The 21,538-nt window shown below is 38.2% G+C and overlaps 1 protein-coding gene across 1 annotated transcript in view; it reads left to right on the forward strand.

The window, feature by feature from the left end:
• Positions 1 to 20,308, forward strand: part of ROBO2 (roundabout guidance receptor 2) — a 936,606-nt gene extending 916,298 nt beyond the window's left edge. Inside the window, exons 26-28 of the mRNA XM_014947324.1 lie at positions 361 to 531; positions 13,708 to 13,908; positions 14,951 to 20,308. Coding sequence (XP_014802810.1) covers positions 361 to 531; positions 13,708 to 13,908; positions 14,951 to 14,952 — 374 coding nt within the window. The 3' untranslated portion in view covers positions 14,953 to 20,308. The remainder of the gene's footprint in view (positions 1 to 360; positions 532 to 13,707; positions 13,909 to 14,950) is intronic.
• Positions 20,309 to 21,538: the final 1,230 nt, after the last annotated feature.

The following is a 21,538-nucleotide window of genomic DNA, read 5'->3' on the forward strand; positions in this document are numbered from 1 at the left end:
GGCAGGAGGAGATAAATTTGATATGACTACAGAAGTGTTTTCCTTCCCTGCTCAAGGCTGAGGAGTTGTTATGACACATCTGTTCAGCACACAGAGCAGGTAGGAGTTACATGGCATACAGTAGTTTTATCACAACAGATGGAATGATTTTAATTACAAAAGTTAAAGACAAAAGAATGCCAAGTTTCTCACTTTGCTTGTTGTGGTGTGTCTTAAAGCAGTTGTCATCAGTGGGTATCTCGAGGGGACACTTGCTTGCCTCTGAGAATTAGACCAGATTTAATGTTTTGGAACTGACATTAATAGAACAGCCCATTTCAAGGCAATAACAATTTTTCATCTGGTTTCTCTTTTTTTTAGGCAAAGCATACCCTTCCTCTCAGAGACCTCGGCCGAGCAGTCCTTTTTCTACTGACAGCAACACCAGTGCAGCTGTCAATCAGAGTCAGAGGCCGAGGCCCACTAAAAAACACAAGGGAGGACGGTTGGACCAACCCCCCTTGCCTCATCGTAGGGAGGGAATAACAGATGGTAAGTGCTGCGGTGAAGTCCCTGGTGAAAACCTGCAACAAGCAGGTGTGCCAAGGGGGACAACATAAAACAATCTTTTAAGGAATATACATTACAGTGAATTATTTGTTTGGTGAAGTGTTGTCACATGAGCAATATTGCAGTGCAAGCAGCGTGGAGCTTGGTTAAGTGACTCTTTCAGGAACCTCTCTTCATTTCAGCTCTGAGCATGTTAGCATTTCATAGGTTTTCTCAGAACTCGATATAAATCTTACCCAAAAATGACTTGTGCTTAATTTTACGTTAAATGAAAGTAATCACCACCAGCAGTAACAGTATGCCATAAATTCCAAAGTAGAAGTGTAGAGCTGATCCCACAGTGGTCTGTTAAGTTTTTGCTGGTTTTGACCACCACCCAACAGCTGTAGCAATATGTGCCATGGCTTTTTGATGATTCTGGCTCATGTCTTGTCCGTGCTGTTTCATTCCTGACATACGCTGACTTCAGTGACTTTGTTTCCCTCTTTGACATCTCCACTTCTCTCTGACCACTGCTTCCCATCTGTAAATTTCAGGCATGTCTGTTCTGCTCTTTTGATGACTAAGATCAGCTCAGTCTTCCATTATCCTTGTCTACCCCTTCTTGAGTTGGGCAAAAGACACAATTGCTGCCTGTTACTCTTTGAGGAGGACTGGACGGGAAGGTGGCGGGCTGGCTACCTCCATCTCATTTCTTCTGATCTCTAGGCTGGCCCCTGTAAGTGTTGAAATGATCAGAGGGGAGAAGCAGGCAAATGGAAAAACAGCATTAAAGGAACTACTAAGGGTATCTGTAATGCCATGTAGATGGATACTTGATCACTCTCCTCATGCTGACCTCTCTTTCAGTGTTTAAAGCAAGGCAATTCTGAGACCTAGAGTGTCCCATCTGCCTCAGTGGCTCTTGTAACACTACCTGGATCACAGGAGTGGGAGTGATGCCAGTGAGTCTATCTCCTAATCTTAAGTACACCTTGACAGATCTTCCAGTATATAGGGAAGGCGTAAAAATAAAATTTTAAAAAGCCTTTAAATTTTAGTATAAACATCATCTTTAGTCTAGTAAAAATTACTTGAGAATCATAAAATATCTCAAGTTGCGAGGGACCCATAGGTATCATCAAGTCCAACTCCATTATCTTGTTTGGACAGGTAACATAATAAGCAGATTTGATAGAGAGTATATTTAGTTTGGTTTATTTGTAATGTGCAATTTATTACTCTAGGTACATGTATAAAAAATATCAATAGCCTGCAAGGTGGACTGTGGCCACTAAAACCACCAGAGCTTTCCTCTCAGTCATGTTATCAGGTGTACAGATACAATTTAGTAGTATGCTCTGACAGATTCCTTGTTTGTCAGACCGCAAAGGCGGAGAACAGATTCCAGAAGTGAAAGTCTTCACCGTTACATCTCATGCGCTGTGGCTTATCCTCACTACCATATTATTTGGGGTTTCCCCCAATCTTAAAGTAGCTTAAACTCCACTCATATATGGATCCGAATTTGTTTAAACATCCAGAAGCCCTCCCCTTCTGGATATATTCCAGAGGCCTCCCTGCTACACAGGTCCATTAAATATGAGAATAGTAACTGGAAATTTTGGGTGTTACCTGTAGTGCTGGCAGTACTCTTTCTGTGTGTATGTTAAGTCAATGCTTCTCCATGGCATATCCTGTCACCCCAAACTATGAGCCTTTTGGGCCACAAATTCTGTGTACATGTGAGTTTGTAGTGCACTGAATATGGTGAGACCTTAATACTTCTGCTTTTGAGTGCTATTGCTAGAGAAATGTTTTACATAATGCGGGTACCAGAAAATGAGCAGGAATCCAGTTCAGGTCATGAGACACATAGAAGTATGACTCCTTGGGGAGTGACTCCATCATAAAATCTGGTATTGTTTTAAATTAGTGAGAGATCAGATTTTAAGATTTATTTAAAAAGAGGAATCTCTTAGTTTCTTTTATTTATTCTTTCTAAAATATTAATTTTATTGGAGTTTCTTTCATATATTTGAGTCAGAATACCAATGATATTCCATTTCCTTCAACAGTCCACCTCTCAAACACAGGCAGTAATCATAACAGCTTTTGGACACTATTAGCTTAACATTTGTCTGTTATAAACCTAGTTAAAGTGCTTACTATACATTCCAAAAATTTATAATGTCCTGGAGTAATAGAGGATCCTTTCCCATCCTCTCTTACCACATGAACAAACGAACACAAATTGTACTGTTTTTCCACTTCAACTGCTCCTGAATCTGAGTCATTAAAGTGCAATGGCAAGTCTGAGTCATAGCTAAATTTGCAAAAGAACATGTGTCTATTAAGGAAGCTAAAGATTGCTGCTGCCACCTGTGTGTATGTAAACAAACTGAATTTAGGAACCTCTGGTATACAGAAATTAAAAATGGTAACTGGGTGCTTGGTGTGGTATATTCCAATGAACTTTACAAAAAGAAACAATGCCACCATGCTTAAGCTACAGTTTGAAAAAGCAAGTGGGAGAACCTGGGATAGATCCAGCAATTCTGAGCCCTAATCAGGTCAGTTTGTCAGGCCTGTGCTGTCCTGATTTCAGTGGGAAGCATCACTCCATTTTTCTCCTGATTTTGGGATGTCTACAATCCATTCCCTTACAACTGCTTCTGCTTTGATTCACCATGTGAGAACATACTTGCTTTGTCAGTCGTCTTCACATTCCAAGCTGGATGAGCCCTAGCATTCTGTGTTTAAGTCTCATCACATGCTAGATATCTGTCATTTTAAATTTTTGTTGACCAAGTAAGCTCCAGCCGTGTCCTTTCTCTACCCTTTCCAGTACACATCCTGAGCAATTTCTTCTTGTTAACTGTAACCATGTCGGACAATGCAAAAGACCTAAGAAACTGTAATATTTAACACATAGCACACATATCCCAGACTATTTAAGCGTATGAGGAGACAACTTCATGCTTACTTTTGACAGCAAGCCACACAAAACCCATAAAAGCCTTCTTCTTCATTTTTTTCAGTTGCAGGTCAGAATCCTCTAGAGACTGGCTCTAGATTTAATCTTCAAATTTGTCTTCCTGTACAACTTTAAAAAAAATAAATTCCTCCCCATTCTATGAGGCCATGGGGACATCAGCAAATCCACAGAGGAATAATACCTTGTGAATCTTTCAAATGATGAAAACTCTTGGTTCTGAACTCGCAGTCCACCATAAGAAACAAATAGGAAGCTTTTTGTTCTAGTGCTCAAGGAATAATTTGTTTTCTTGGAAACAAAGTGTTCACAAATTGCAAAACAGTGGAATCTGTTATATAGGTGGTGGCATGGTAACTGCATGACTGGCGATAAAAGCTCTTCCTTAGTTAAGCATGATTTTTAAAAAACTCAAAGAGGAAGCAGAAGGGAAATACTGTTAGGGGTTAAAACGGAGAACTGAAACTTGAGATTTCTATTGGCTTTGCCACTGGCTTGTGATCATGTGTTACAAATCAATTTTTGCTGAGGTAGATCACTGTAGAGAAGATGCTTACTTTCTGAGACTAGAAAGTGGTTCAGAAGCTTATTAAATGTCTGAGTAATTATCACCCCTAGGAAAACAAATCATTGGCACAGGTAGAAAGGGATGTCCTTATACTTGTTCTGTAACTTTCTGCTTTTTCCAGTTAATAATAAGATGCTATGCCAAAGCTTGACTGGTGACGGAGTCATTTGGCCAATGCTCTACCTTCTAAAGGAGGGCTGAAGTAGTCCCAGGCTGAATATCCATCTGCCTCTTTTGAGGCACTCTGATGTCCTACAGCTCTCAATCACAATAGTTCCATTATTAAATCAATAAGACCATCACCTCCCCACCAATGCACTGATAAATTGCCTTGCAGGTTTGATAATCCTGCCATTAGAGGCTACAAGTGGTAGTCTGGATGGCGTCCCACTGGCCTAGTGTTACTAGCTCAATGATTTTCAGGTGTTTTACCTGACACCTGGAAGATAAATGTCATTTATATGGAAGCACAGTGATAATCAGTGATACCACTCTGGGTATGCTCACTGAAAATCCTGCAGAAGTCCCTAAATTTCTCGGTTCAAAACTTCTCAAAGCAATTGACATGTTGGAGTGAGTTGGCTTGCCTCTATGTGGTAATAATTCTCCCTGTTAGGGACTGAGGCTACCAACTTGTCTAATGTCTGCTACTCCTTTACTAGGAGCTGAAATGTCAACCATTATCCATCATATATGTGCATACTCGCAAGTGTGTGTGGAGACACGTGCACAGTCACATTCGGACATGTTTAGCTGGGAAAGGTGAGAGGAGGGGAAGGGAGGGGAGAGGAGGCTGTTCTCTCTGGCATTAGGGGGGAAAACTTGCAACTCCAGATACATGGGATCTCTATATATGCCCAGGGAAGATAATAGAGCATATTTAGTTATTTATCTAAGGCAGAAGGTTTGCAAGAGATAATTTATGTTGTAGAGTAAATAAAAAGCCACATTTCCAAATGAAGCTTTCTTTCAGCTTCTTTTATTAAAAAGGAAAGGTAGGTGTTACTTTGACAATCAACCTGGGAAAGAAGGTGAAAAAGCAAAAGGTTTAGTCGGGTAATAGTTGGCTGGAATTAGTAACCATTCTTACAGATCTTCTCAGACATATCTGACACAGTTCAGTAAGTCTGCACTCAAGTTGGAGCCACCTTGCATTTTTTATTCCATAGTACCTATAATTCTTCTAGAATTGCATGAGGCCTCATCAGAAGATAAATTTTGTTTTTCATTTCAGCTCATTCACAGGTCTAAAACAGCCAAATAACTTAACAAATATGGCTTTTCATTTCATTTCTATGCATCAAGAAATTATTTTGGCCATTTTGCAGATTGATAAAAGCAAGAATCAGGTTAACAGTAGATCAGCAGCATAAGTCTACAGTAATTCCAGGAGTGGCAGCTAGCTCTAGAACATGCAGTACAGTTTAAGTACAAACCTTTCCTTCTCAGTATCTAATTAATAACAACTATTAGATGGCGATTTCTGAAGAAGGGTGCTGTATGTTAAGACGTTCAATACTGCAATAATTTTAACTTTTTTTTTGTTTTTTGTAATACTATCTAAAAATGTTGCTCATATTGAAAGGTAAATATTTTATCTTGGAAAATTGCATTGTCAAATGTCATGTTATGACTGTGTTTATTGGATTCAATGCATCTCTATAAAGTGCTTATAAATCACAACTTCAGTAATCTCTATTTCAGATTGCATAAGCAGATGCCAGTGTTGTGGTTCTGTACATTAACTGGTTATGATCGCAATAAAATCAATTATAAGAAATGCCGTTTTGGAAGCCAACACTATAAAGCAATTTTAACATTGGCAAGGTCCCATACCCTCCCACTTCCACCTACAGTAACTCAAGTATAGTCATTGTCATAAAAGGTCACATCTATATTCATAACTAAAAATTTCTCAAATAAATTAGTGCTGAACATAAAGCATACATGAAGCTCACTGACAGATTATTATAAGGCTGTTCTAGCCAGAAGATAGATATCTTAATCTGGGGTATAGCACTTCAGCTATGAACAGAGGTACAGGAGCAACATCAGATACAACTTTCCCTTGTAGACACAAATAACCCACACGTCCTCATTTGTCTGCAAGAGACAATGCTGATTGAAATGACATCTCAGCAACATTGGAAGCATTTCTGCCCCATATATGACATATAAGTAGCACCTCATGTCCTCTAACAAAGACATGAAAAAAAGTCTGTGTAGCATTATATAAAGCCAGATTATAGAGTTGAAAATAAATTGCTTCCAAAGGTCTACTCACCAATTTATAAAATGAGTTTCAGTTTCACTAGAGTTATAAACATCAGACTTTCCTGCAGGTAAAGCAGAGGTTTACTTTTCCATCTCTGTTACTGAGCCAAGTTCGATCCCTTGACAAACCCTCACCACACTGTAAGATACAAAAGACTAGAAAGCAGGACAGACCCATATGTAGTGTAAACTACCATAGATTTAGTGAAGTTAGTGGGGCTGCACAGATTTATTTGGACTATGCATCGCTAAAACTAGAATTATCAACAAGTGTTCTACATATAAAATGGGCACCTGATATGGGAGAGTTTTCATCACAATACTAAAGGTGCTTCCTTTTTCTGATTTTTTTTTTTTTAAATAATCTGAGAGTTTTCTGGACTATTATAAATCTATCATATGGTTTACCTGGCAATCTTATAGTTATCTTATATCTTAGAGTTATAATTATCCAGATTATATAATTACCTTGGGTCAAGCACTAATACACAACGTACTTTTGCCTCTACAAATGTGATTAGGAGCTTGATCTTCAATTCTACAAGCATCTTAGTAGTCCAAGTGAAAAATATGAGAAGGACAGTAGTTGTTAGAGACCAGGCAAGTGTCTTTCAGTGTTCAGCTGCAATTTTATTTTGATTGATTATGTCTTCAAGAGTGCTAAATTTAAGAGTGGACATCCTCTTGTCTGTGAACACTCTAGCTCTTGGCTGAACTTGCAAATAGTGCTTGGATAAAAAGCTCATCTGTTGTTTGGTGGTTTCATTTAACCATGCATGTTTCCCTGTGTTGGTGCTTTTTCAATGATAGTAGGTTTTGTGAATTATTTCTCCCCAAAATTTTGTGGAACTTTATGCATTTTGATAAAGTTTTATATTCAGATTTTGAGTTTAAGCCTCAAGCTGAAAGTGAAGCCCAAATATTAGGGTGATGAAGCAAGCCCCAATATGATGGGGTGAAATTACTCTGTCAACTGGCACAGATGAGTTTTTCATAGCTTTTCTCAGTTGCCTGCTATTACTGAAAGAGTCAGATGGAGTATACCCCACAGAAAACAAACCCCATGCTTAGAAATGTAAGTCAGGGCTCAGAGTTCATTGATTTTTGTGGAAGTTAGAAAGACCTAGCAAGAGAGTAACCTAAGTTAAAAACAAACAGAAGGTAAAAACACTTTTCTGATTAATGTGAAATTTCCTCCTTTTAAAATCAGCAAACGAAGTGATTCATGCTATTTGCAAGGCACTTTTCTTTTCAGCATCAAATAGACCTTCTGTTTCAATTACAAAAATTAGCTCATCTAAATCTTATTCACATTTTTTAGATCTTCCACCACCACCCGACCCACCCCCTGGTCAGGGTTTAAGACAGCAAATAGCTCCCGGCCAGCGTGGAGGCTCGGCAGAGAGGAAAGGAAGTTCTCTTGAGAGGCAGCATGCACCGAACGTAGATGAAACAAAGAGCTCCCTGGACCGACAAGCTAGGACGTCACTAGAGTGGCAGCGGCAAACCCAGGAGTGGATAAGCTCTACAGACCGCCAAGAGGATTTCAGGAAAGCCCAACACAAACAAGCCTTCGGATCAGGTGTGTGTGTGCTGCATTTTCTGATTTTTTTTTTTTTAAATAATCTGAGAGTTTTCTGGACTATTATAAATCTATCATATGGTTTACCTGGCAATCTTATAGTTATCTTATATCTTAGAGTTATAATTATCCAGATTATATAATTACCTTGGGTCAAGCACTAATACACAACGTACTTTTGCCTCTACAAATGTGATTAGGAGCTTGATCTTCAATTCTACAAGCATCTTAGTAGTCCAAGTGAAAAATATGAGAAGGACAGTAGTTGTTAGAGACCAGGCAAGTGTCTTTCAGTGTTCAGCTGCAATTTTATTTTGATTGATTATGTCTTCAAGAGTGCTAAATTTAAGAGTGGACATCCTCTTGTCTGTGAACACTCTAGCTCTTGGCTGAACTTGCAAATAGTGCTTGGATAAAAAGCTCATCTGTTGTTTGGTGGTTTCATTTAACCATGCATGTTTCCCTGTGTTGGTGCTTTTTCAATGATAGTAGGTTTTGTGAATTATTTCTCCCCAAAATTTTGTGGAACTTTATGCATTTTGATAAAGTTTTATATTCAGATTTTGAGTTTAAGCCTCAAGCTGAAAGTGAAGCCCAAATATTAGGGTGATGAAGCAAGCCCCAATATGATGGGGTGAAATTACTCTGTCAACTGGCACAGATGAGTTTTTCATAGCTTTTCTCAGTTGCCTGCTATTACTGAAAGAGTCAGATGGAGTATACCCCACAGAAAACAAACCCCATGCTTAGAAATGTAAGTCAGGGCTCAGAGTTCATTGATTTTTGTGGAAGTTAGAAAGACCTAGCAAGAGAGTAACCTAAGTTAAAAACAAACAGAAGGTAAAAACACTTTTCTGATTAATGTGAAATTTCCTCCTTTTAAAATCAGCAAACGAAGTGATTCATGCTATTTGCAAGGCACTTTTCTTTTCAGCATCAAATAGACCTTCTGTTTCAATTACAAAAATTAGCTCATCTAAATCTTATTCACATTTTTTAGATCTTCCACCACCACCCGACCCACCCCCTGGTCAGGGTTTAAGACAGCAAATAGCTCCCGGCCAGCGTGGAGGCTCGGCAGAGAGGAAAGGAAGTTCTCTTGAGAGGCAGCATGCACCGAACGTAGATGAAACAAAGAGCTCCCTGGACCGACAAGCTAGGACGTCACTAGAGTGGCAGCGGCAAACCCAGGAGTGGATAAGCTCTACAGACCGCCAAGAGGATTTCAGGAAAGCCCAACACAAACAAGCCTTCGGATCAGGTGTGTGTGTGCTGCACCAGCCGAGGCAACGCAGACGGCTTCTTGCCACTTCTCAGCTGAGGGTTTCTGTATCTGGCAGGAGGCTAGGACCATCTCACACCCCTCTGTGCCAGCGCTGATGGGGCTCAGGCTGGAAAATAAGGAAGGGCAAAGTGAAACGAGAGCTTGTGATCCAACTATTTTCCCTCCTGCAACAATGAAATCTCATTAGCACCTGACTGGGTGCATTCTTTACAGTGTTCTGGCAATTAATAACGTTGTCAAGCATAGCAGTGGAAAAAACAGGAGCGGTTTCAGGCAGGCAGGGAAGGAGAAACAGATTTTTACAGTATTTTCTGTTAGATGTATTTATTTATATATATATAGGGCCATGTTTTCTAGTTCTTCCAACCTGCTTCTAAATTGGCAGCAGTTCTTTTTGCACGTCTGCAAGAAGGCTGATCCTTCTGAGCTACTGACATTCCTTCCAGCTGTATTTAAAACATTGCCTTCTCTTTATTCAAGGATATGACAAACTAACATTCATCTCTTAAGCCCAGCAAGATGACAGCGCAGGTTTTCACCTTTATACAGGGCCTGCTCATTGCTGAGTGCTGCCTTTATCTCCTAAATGGATTTCAAGTCTGTAAAAATGTGTGCAGGAGGTGATGCTGAGCTGGTGGTGTAGTTCTACAATATTCACAGATTCCTTCTCCCAGCCTGACCTCAAGTGAATGCAGCTGTTTCAGGTCCCTTTACCTCAGGTATTTTGTTTAACCCTCTAATCGCATGTTTATCCCAGTGCTGATTAGAGTTATGCAAGAGGACAATTAAGAAGATTTTTTAAAAAAATATTATATTGCACATGGAGCTTTCTGTAGGGCTACACATTTTCTTCAAATATGTATGCAGCTCCCACAGTAACACTAGAGGTATTCATGTTATCCATCTTTTTCTTGATTTTATTCTACTGTTAATGCTCATCAGTCTCGCACACTAGTATCAATGACATTCTGAAAAAAATAGTAGTATGCAAGCAAACCTATCAGGGGGTCAGGATATACTGAATAAAGTCCTCCTAGGAAATATTGCTACCTAGGAAATATTGCTAAAATGTAAATATATTAAGTACGATACATATTTTAAACTATAATAATGGTACTGTTAAACTCCCTAATCTTTCAGCTGCATAAGCAAGTGAGTGCTAGTTCATGTTGTGAAATGATATGTGAAGTTGCAGTTTAAAAATAGTACATGAAACTCATGCCACTTGGTGAATTGGCAATTTTAATTACCATGTACAAGATGTACAAACACATAGAAAATAGCCCAAATATACTTTACACAACTAATTTCTTTGTAAATTATTATTATTAAGGACGCTTCTCTTGCCTGGTTAGCAAGAACTCCTTTTCCTCTGCCTCATAAGTGGACAAATAGAAGTTGTCAGTTATTATGTGATACAGAGGTTATAGAGTATTAAAATACCCATCCTGCAGGAATTGCATTTATCTGTCCTTAAATAAAAATTACTTGATCTTGACACTTCCAGTGCCTTAGAAGAGCATTGAATTTAGGGCTGGAGTGATTACAGGTGTCTTGTTCTTGTCAAATTCAGAATCACCAGAGCAATTGCATATCCTTTATGCATGACAAAGTATTCCTCTAAGACATATTACGATTTTTACCCTGGTGGAGGGGTTCATAAAGTTGTTCACAAGGTGGGCCAGAGCTTCATATCTGTCTGTCTGTTTTCTCATCCCAGCTTCTTGCATGACAGCTTTCTTGCTCTCTAGTCCTTTCTCCAGTAGATTTAAAAAAAGGCTACTCTTGTGTGTGGTGCTTGTTTATATTACTAAATTTGGGGCATTTAATAATATTAATTGTGCTTCTTCCCTTTTCCTTTATTAATGACAAAGATGTCTGAAAATCTATTCTGTGCCGTTTTCAATATGTTTTCAAAAGAAGTTATTATTATTTATCAGCTTCCAGAAAATAGCTATGTTGCAGTTTAGGGGGCTTCATTCAGACATTACCAAGCTGTGAGAGAAATTTTAAAAGCAAGACCTTTGGTTTGAAGTTGAATAGAATAAAAATACCTAGTTCTGGGAACCGGGTTTCCACTGGTTGCTTTCAGTATAAACAAGATCACTGAGTCCCTGCCAATGGCTTCCTTGTAGAACCACAGTTACAGCACATCAAATATGACATTCTCAGCTATGCCTCTAAAGAAAGTAGAGCTGGATCAAGTTACAATAGTTTTGATAATATTAAAAGCATTTTGGTTATCTTATGGGGTATTGAAACATCATTACACACGTATATCTTGTTTACACAGGGGCTAGAATTATATCTTCAAATTAAAGACCCAGTATTTCAAACAGAAAGGCATCAGCAAGCCTCCCCATATTCTTTGCAGGCCTGGGGCATGGGGCACTGTTGATAAATAAATAAATGTGAGCCCGTTCTAAGGACTTGAGACAACTACTTTTCATGTGCTAGAATGTTGTGGAAAACTTAGCCTTTATTTTATGTCACAATTGCTTATTTTATGGATTGCATTTATTTCTGAGGGCACCACAGATAATTTAACACACCATATGCTCTATAATGATAATGCACTTTATATTTATTCATGGTCGTTTTTTCTCAATATTTCATTGAACCCAAAGGAGGCCTTATCCTGAGTCCACAAACTAGAAAAACAAATCAATTGACCATATATGTCATCTTCAAACTCTTTTGCAATGTTAGTGACTTTTCTTTCCATCCTTTAAAAATGTATCCAGCTTTCTGCTAAACTGATTTATGCTGCTTGCTTTATTGCTGCCTTAATGCAAGCTGTTCCATATTTTAGCCAGCCTTTGGAAACCAGGTTTGCATCTGATTCTATTGTTAAAGCTTGATATATAAAGAACAGGTAACATAATTTAGGAGGTTATGGCTGTTAAATGCCATTTTACAATGTCTTTTGAGCATTTCTTTGTATTTCAGCAAGGACAGCACATGGTCATAGCACAAAACACTGATAGTGCCCTTACGTCCTGCAGCGCAAATATTCTGGTCCCTTGGGCAGGACCAGAGGGAGATACTTTGGCAGAGAAAGAAGTCAGCTGCCTGCTCTCTTCTGCAACAGATTTACCTTACAAATGGGTTCTGTTCAATAGCAGATCACATGGGGAATTCCCGTGTCCTACTCACTTGTGGCAGTAGGCACAAAGAATGAAATCCTGGGTTTCTTCCACAAATTTGTTCTCATTTAGCATTTTTCAGAGTTAATTGTGCCTCTGCTGCAGCCTTTGCAAAGGCTTCAAGATTGTGAATAAAAGCATTTTTATCTTCTCTTTCTTTCCAACCATCTCCACCTGCTTTTCCTTCTGTGTTCCTGCCCTCTGCCAAAGAAAGTCTGTTTCCCCTCATCAAATTGTTTAAGAGTGAAGACAATGGGAAAAGCAAAATAAATAAAAAACCTTTCAGCTCAGATTCACTTTTAAAAAAGATTCAAGCAGGAGATATCCCACTGATTTCAGAAGGGGCAGTTCCTGTGTTTAAGGTTAAGCGAACATACTCATATTCCTTCTTGAATCAAACTATATTTAGCAATATCTCTTTCTTCAGCTTCTAAGACAGAAAAATTGGATCACACACAGCAAAGAAATAAAATAGTGCTTCTATTTCAGCGTTAAATCAGTGCTGCTGATTTGCTTCTGAGGCTAGGATTATTACAACAATATCTCCTGAAAACTCTAATCAGATGTGATGTCTTGTTTTGCTTCATGCTACATGAAGACATGCAGTCCTAAGGTTTATTGGGTATTAATCCTGCTCTAGCAAGCAGTTCGTTAGTACAGGTCTTCACAAAGGAAGAGGCCAAGTGAGCAAAAGTAAGCCTTTTGCTCATAATGAAACATGAAACAAGCTGCAGGAAGATTTGCTCACCCCAAATATTACAACTACTAATATTATGTATAATATAATATTTTCTAATGTAATTCATAACCAGTAAAAAAAATCTTCAGTGTACTTTGCATTGTTAGAAATTACTGACCTGCTGGAAGCTAATTAAATTAACTGATATTGTAGTTCTTTATCTAAATTGATTGAGGTAACGTTGCCATAATTTAAACTAAAGAAAAGGAAAAAGCACATTCATGTAGGCTTGCAGCAAAAATCTAATCATAGCTGCATTGCTTTGGAAATTGTATGTGCATCTATTTTTATTAACGTATGTATGATTCATGATCTATTCATAATGAGTCTATACTTTTTATAATTAATACAAACTAACTTATGAGTTTACATGAAAGCAAGACTAAATTCATGTTGGTTTCTTTGTCTCTGGAATACAACACTGAGTTGTGTATTTTCTTAGGCAATACTGCCATGCTATAAAGCAAGACAAAAGACAGATATCTGAGGGCAGGAATGAATATGATGTCTGTGTAAGAATAATTTGTTTATTTCTAGGTATAGGAATTTATTTGGTATTTATTCAGTTTTGTTTTGTTTTGCTTTTGTAGAAGAGGCACTCGTACCATATAGTAAACCCAACTTCCCATCCCCTGGTGGCCACAGCTCTTCAGGAACAGCTTCTTCTAAAGGATCGACCGGACCTAGAAAAGGTGAAGTCTTGCGAGGAGGTCACCAACGCAATGCCAGTGACCTTCTCGATGTAGGCTATGTGGGATCAAACAGTCAAGGACAGTTTACTGGTGAATTATGTAAGTTTATCTCTAGCTACAGTTCAAAATCTCAAATAGAAAAAATGAGAAAATTTATAAATCCATTGTGAGGAGAGGAGGAAGTTTAGTGTGATAATTAGATTAAATTTTACCCAGATCTTTTTGCCTTCTGAGGTGTTTTGCCTGTGATGACAAACAAATGAAATTCTTCCGTTCTTTGGTTTGGACCAGTTCAAATCCGTGTAAACCATACCAACGTTATCTACATAGTACATCTTTCAGTGTGTAATGCTAGTGGAACAAAGGGTAAATTGAAAATAAATTCTAGTAATTTAGAATTTTCTTGACAAAGTGTGGTGTGCTTCTCTTGGAAAGGCCATTGGTAGTTTTTCTCAGAGGAGTGAATGAGAAGGGTGCTGAATTTTTTGGGCATAGTGGCAAGCTTCTGATGCCTTCTCCTTAATTTTTGGGTGCTTGGTGAGCAGTATTGTTCTTTTTGACTTTAGATGGAGGTCCTCTTTTTTTGATTATGTAGCCCAGTTTTTCAGTTGTATATCCCAGCTCTTTCATCAGCTTTCCAGGCCAGGGGAATTATTTTTCTACTATCACTCAATATCTGTTAAATCTTGTAGAAAACCATATTAATGCTGTGTATGTGATGGTAGTACTAGATGCTACTAGATGGTAGTACTAATTTTTGACTCTGTTGATTGAAGTAGTACATCAACATCACAGCTAGTTCAGGCATACTGGTATGTTTACTAGTAAAAGCAATGTAGCTGTTGGCACGTCCGCCTCCTATTTGCTGCAGTGAAACCCTCAATACCTCCCAACAGTTACTGCCCAATAGCTTGTAAGAGAACTAATGGTGATCCACAAAGCCTGAAATGTGCACTCTCAGATATGGTGTTGGTAAGTGCTGAATTTTAGCATCCATCACTTTTCAGCTTAGAAGCAATTAACTCTCTTCTCCCAACCCGTTGAATATTCATCCTGTGTTGCAGTAATATTGCCATAGGCTTTGTTTGTTGTTTCTTCTCCTTATTACAATCTCTTTCTCTCTCTTTGTTTCTCTTTATAGAGTAGTTGAGAAGACACATTGCAAGCTGCTCTGATGGACCATCAGGTCTGAACTCATGGAAGTGATGACACTAAACAGTGCAATGAACATTTTCTTTATTTATGTACTATTAAAAGAACTGTAAATGCAATGTAAAGACACACAGCCACACATATCCCACAGATACTTTACTTGTGTTCTTCTCTTTAATACACCATCCACCTTAAACTATTCCTTGTCAGGAGTATATAGAAAAGAAAGAAAAAAAAAATCACCCTCCAGGATGAAAAGGATTTCCTTCTGTATATAATTTCTTTCATTGCATTGCTATGCAAGCTCACCTTCTTTTTAGCTATGTTCATATTCATGTCCGTTTTTATTGGTCTGTTGTACTATATGTGAATTAATAGGCTGTGGTGCCATATATTAACTTTTAATTGTGTAACTTTTATGTTTAAAGTTTGCACTGCAATTTTATTTGGTGATAAGCACAAAACTCTACTCCTCATGACATGAAGAAAAAAAGAGACTGAATGTGTGAAGAAGGTTTACGTACTGTAAGCTACTTTGGATAATGCTGGATGTAAAGGAGTATGTTAGGTGGTTTTCCATTGGGGTGTAGAAATGAGAAAGTGACAAGCAAAACTGCTGTCAGTGAAGACATTAGAGACAGACTTAAATCTTTTAAAACCAAGCAACATAGTTGCTCTTCCTATTTAAGAAGGGGTCAGAAGCTGGAAGTATGAGATTAAAGAGTGAATATGAAAATTAAAGAGAGCATGAGATGGCCTAGACCCTTTCACTAGAACGATGCCCTTAGTATCTGTTTTTAGCCATCCCATGCCACTAAGTGAAAGGGAAGAAAAACAAATCTTGCTAGAAACAAAAGAACTTAAGGTGTTTCACTAAAGCTGTTTTTATATTGCAGTTTTAAAAGAATTATTACCATTAATTTCTCCAATCCAAAATATAAGGCAGAGATTTCCCAGGAGAAACAAACAATATAAACTCAAGGAATACTTAGTAAGTAGTTAAGGATGCAATCTATTATTAAGACATATTCAGGCTGCTTCCAAAAAATTTAAATGTCAGGGTATATTATTTCATCTTTCCAATACATGTACAGTTCAATAGAGGATAGAGCTGCACCACTGAAATTCATGACATTAATTGTTTTGATGCAGTCTAAACAAACCTTTGTGTTGTGTTACCTGAAGTCTGCAAGAGCTGAAGCTGGATCCACTAAATTTTTAGTAAAATGTTTAGTGTTTGGAAGGAAAGGAACTGTCAAATTATTTTCAACTTGCATTAAGTACATTTCTGGCAATACAATATATCCAAAAAGTTGGATATAAGCAAAGAAAATCTTTCACCTGTGTTCTAGTGAGTGACTTCAAACCCTACTACGATGAGGAAATAACGCATGTTTATACACTTTTTGAATAAACCAAACTCTGTAAGTGGACATTAATGACAGCATCCTGTCTCTTCATTAGTTTTCATGACTTTGTCCAAATCTTCTGTACCTCTCAAATCTCAATGAGTAAATTGTCAGACTTTTCTTAGAATATTGTATGTGGATAGCCCACTCATTTGATGCTTAATTTAAATATTGCATCCTACAGCTTATTTCTGTTAGTTATCTGACCACGAACATGTTTCCATTTGAATACCCTTTTCGTATAACCAGTCTATGTTGTTTTATATATTGCCTTGGAGCTCACCAGTATTAAGAACACTTTTAGTAATGGCAGAATTTTAGAAAAGAAAATTACAGCGCTAAATATGTGTTGCTTTTCATTTCATTAACTTGTTCCATGATAAGATAAAACACTACAGCCATCAACTATAACTCAGCACTATTGAATATTAAAAAAAAAATGCTAGTTAACTTCCTTAAGGTCAAGACTGTTATTTAGCGGGTTACAAACCAAAAAAGTTGAGAAAAAAATGTATGCATTTATTTATATATGTGACCAATGAATATATGTAATTTTCCTGCTTGTTAAACTATTATAGTTAAAACCATTACTTAAAAATGTGCAAAAATGTTCAAGCAAGATAAAGAAGACATCATATTTACATATATATGTTTTTTAGTTTGGTATTATCATATGAAGAGAAGACTATTCAGAGTACAGTTCAAATTTAATTTTCTGGAAAATGTTTAACTCAGTCACCATAGATTTTTTTTTTTCCTTTTAATTCAAAAGCTTGTGCTGAGCTTTGGTGGAACACCTTACCCACTATATTCTAGTCAAAATTCAGTATCATTAGACGTTGTTAAAGCCATCCTAATTACTTTCAAATACGTGTTTTATCTCTTCCACTGGAAAGTAAATGTGTGTCAGTATTAAAGCTGTGCAGTACCATAATATTCACTAACTTGTCCATCTGCTTCTGTACATTTTTGTTCATTAATAATTTGCTTACAATATTACATAAGATGTTGTTGTGTATCGCAAAGTGTCTCCATTATCTTACAGGTGATGTCTCTTCTTTTTTTTTTTCTCTCTCTCTTTTCTATACAGTGTACTTCCAATGAACCACAGTACATATTTTTTAAAATGCCATTTAATTTACTATTTTAAAAGAAGTATTCTTCTTTTTTTTAAAAAAAATTGAAAACATTTATTGTGAATACTGTGTTTAAAGAAAAGGGATGTTGTGGCAGCACTTAGAATTGTTTTTTAATTTGTTTTTTTAAAAAACTGTTTATTGGCTACAGTTTGTTCACGAAAAAGTATGACCTCTTAATGTGTTTCATTGGTATTGTTAGTGCAGCAAAGTTTAATTGGCATAAAAAGTTGGTTAATAGTACTGTTGAAGTGTGTATTGTATATTTACTGGGGAAAAAATAAAACATATTCACCTTTCAAATCTATGTTAAAAGACCTTGAGTAAGGAGTCAATATGTGAAAACCCAAACTGGGAAAATCAGGCAATAATAACATAGACTGAGCTATAATCATCACTGTCCACTTACAGGTAACAAGGAACATTTTATACAAAGATTTTTGAACTATGCTAAGAGCTAAATAGGCCAGTGGTAAACATTACCTGTCTTAGGAATTTCTGTGTAAGGTCCTGTTTATATTGGGAATAGTTGTACCAATGTAATTACGCTGATACAGCTATTCTAGTGATACATCCTCTGCTTGTAGATATACTATCTCACTGTACACTAAGGACTGCAAGTGCACAGCTTACTTTACTTAAAGCCCATAAAGTAGTGGACCTGTAAAACCTGCATTCAGTGGGTCTGAACCCTTGGACTTGGGGTTTTATACTGGTGGAGATACTGCCAATCCAGTACAGAATATCCCCAGAATGTGTAGATAGATGCTAGGTAAATTTTCCTCAATCCTTGAATTGACTATATGCTCAATTTTAAATGCAGGAGGGCTGAAGGACCAAATAATAAATTGTTACATGTACTTCAGTGGTGTATTGCTGTACGGGCAGCCATATCAGTGATGCAAACAACAGACATTTCTTTTTTATTAGTTATTATTTCTCAAGTCCTTATCCAAGTCAGTAAATTGTTTGAATAACTTTTGGTTGTCACCTGAAATACAAGAGAAACACCGTTCCTTCAGAAAAGTACAAAAGAAAAGGAGCATGGAGTGGTTTAAGTATATTGGTTTAACTATGCACCAGTGCAAAAGGTAGAAATGACTATTTGAAATAACGATATGCTGGTTTATGCTTGTCTCAGCCCATACATTGCCAGCCAGGAGAAAAGGTATATACTAAGGCTGAGAAAGAGTCCTCACAACTGACAGAGGAAAGGTAATTGGGTTAGGGAACATTCTGGCAGGAACTTTTTTTTTAAAAAAAATGAAGATACGGGCAGCTCCTTTGGCTTTTCTACAATTTATGCAGTTTGGGTTTTTATGATTAATAGCCTTGTGGAAATTTAACAGGGGAGCTAGAAGGAAAGAATATACCTTCTTTTGTAAAGATTGGGGGAAACTTGTTTGCATAGGGGAGGATTTTTTAATTTCTTTTTTATTTTTTGACACATGTTTTGTGTTCCATCTATCTGGAACACATTAGCGAAAAATAAATTATTTTTGAAAACCATGTGGGCAATGGACAATTCATTTAGGAGGTACATTCAAGTAGCAGGAAAGATGGCAAAGAGCAATACTAAAAAACAAAAGAACACATACACTGCCTTAGAATCAGCCAAGCCCACTACAGTTTCACATGTAATTCTGAAGTATGTTGATAATATATATAAGCTTCATTGCTTTTGGTTTCCACACCAAAATAAAGTACCAAAAGTCCATAGGAGGCCTAAATCCTCAGGACATGAAATCTGGCACTTTATTTTAATGTGTGATTAATCCAACCTGGTGGGACTGGAGTATGTTCAGAGTGTCCAAGCCACCAGCCTTGGCTGCTGGCACCCCAGCAATCTCCAGATAGGAAGCACATGTGGCTTCAGGCTCAGTGGGTTTCAGTAGATCCCCTTGCTAGACACCTTGTCAGGCATCACGTTTGTCGAGGAAGGTACGTCACAAAGGATGGAATTTTTCAAGGCAGGGAAGGTCTCTGATGAGTTAGGCATTGTGGTGGTACACACAGAGACCACTGAGTCAGGCACATCTCATGTTTTGGAACTGCCCTCCCCAGTCCTTGTCTCGATGCCATCCTGCTATGGTCTGGCTACTCGGTTCTGCTGCTGTTCCCTGGATGTGGGATGCCTGGCATGGCAGGGTGCAAGAGAAGAGGTGTGGTGGTGCTGGGGGACATGTAATGCTCTGCATGCAATGAGTGCCTGGATATATGCCCTGTTAGTTAAGAGGAGACTGAGGAATACAGTAGAGCAGTGGTCCCAAACATCTGCTGTACTGTTTCTAGGTCGTTTTTTGCTTCTGTTTCAGACCGACCTCTTGCCCTACCAACTGCTCCTCCACCCAAAATAGCAGGTACAACTTAGAGACACCTCATGGCACCCAGAGGAGATGTAGGGCAATGCCTACATGCTGTGGATGTGGACTGGAAATCTGGGGAGAGCTAGCTCTGAGCTCAAGTGTCAGTGTGAGAACCAGGCTAGAACTCTCTAGCCTGCCTTTATTTAACTGTGTAGCTACATCCGGGAACATCCCAGCAGGAAATAAGTTCCTATAGTGCACCTCAGCATTGCAGTGTCTTCTCTGGCATGTGACTTCTCATTTTCTGTCTTAGACCATCCTGAGTTTGATGGCAGTTTCTCACCACGGCCTGAGGACTGAAATTGCTTACACTGACATTTAAGCAAGTGAAGTTATTCCTGTCTCTGCAGCAAAATGAAAAAAAAAAAATACACCCAACAAACAAATAAAAAAACCCAAACAACCAAAAACCAACAACCCACCAAACCCCCAAACCTGTCATTTAAGTACAAACCTTTTAAAACAGTCCTCAAAATTCCTAGAGATAAAGCATTTCAGGTGGACATGCTTGGGGATTTTTTTTTTCCTTTTCTTAGTATTTTGTCTTACCTACAAATGAAATTATCTATTTATTTTTTCAGAGCTGCTCTACTCTCCCCGCCTCACCGCCCCACTCCTCTTCTCCAGTACTTATCTTTCAGCTGTAAAGAAGTTATGGTAGAGAATAATTACATTTGTGTACTTTCTGTGTCGTAACTTTCAACAACAAGGGGCACAGTTGCATTCAGTTCAATTGATCAAAGCCAGATGGGGATGAAATGTTTGTGGTTTTTCTCTAAAAAGGCCTGCTACTATTTGTGCTGATATTTGTTTCCCATTTATGCTGATCAGTGCATCTTTTGCTTTCAAGGATGCTATTAGTAATTCTCGTTTGTGTTCAAAAGCAGGAATCCATTGTGCAGCACTTGGAGAGCCACTCGGATGCAGGTAAAGAACATAACAGCTTGAGCAAGTGCTAATTAGAACCAATTAAACTTAATTGACCTCCTTTGGCAGTAAAACGCATAATAGAACTTGCTCTGTCCTTGCAAAATGGAGATCTCGCCTCTAAGCACAAGAGTGAAGCATGGTTTCGTGTATCAGCCTGTAGCAATTATGTGAGTATAACAACCGGGAGGTGGCTTGCTCCAATTTGTTCTAATAACTGAGCTCCGCTGTATCAGGGCAGTGCAATAAAAGTGAGATTTCTGGTTCAGTCTATTTAAAAACCTAATTTTTACAGAGCAACTGAGCATCCCAGGATACCAATACTAATCTCTAGGAATGAGTTGGCAGAAAAATAGAGAGTCTCTTTTATAGGTAAGTAATGGTGTGAGCATAAAAAAAGGGCGGTTACGTGCCTGCAAGTTGGAAATGTCTGTGATGCTCGGAGGCTGTGTCTACCCTGAGCAGTAGGTGTAAGCTCTGGGGTACCTGGATTGGTGCTTTGTCCGGGTGGACAATGATCTGCCCACAGTGTAGCATGGCTCCTCGCTGCACCTTGCCATGAGGTTGCCTTCTGCAGACCTCTGCTCCAAAAGGGGCACTGGCATCCATCCGTCCATGTGAGGTTTGCAATGCCATGGGTGCACCGCTGCCATGGCCACCAATTCGGACAGAGCCAGTGGTGTCAACATAAAAGTAGCAAGGCGGGAGGGGAGGGCAGAGAATGAAGGGTAAGAAATGT

Source organism: Calidris pugnax, unplaced genomic scaffold, assembly GCF_001431845.1.
Source record: "Calidris pugnax isolate Ruff unplaced genomic scaffold, ASM143184v1 scaffold95, whole genome shotgun sequence".
NCBI lineage: Eukaryota > Metazoa > Chordata > Aves > Charadriiformes > Scolopacidae > Calidris > Calidris pugnax.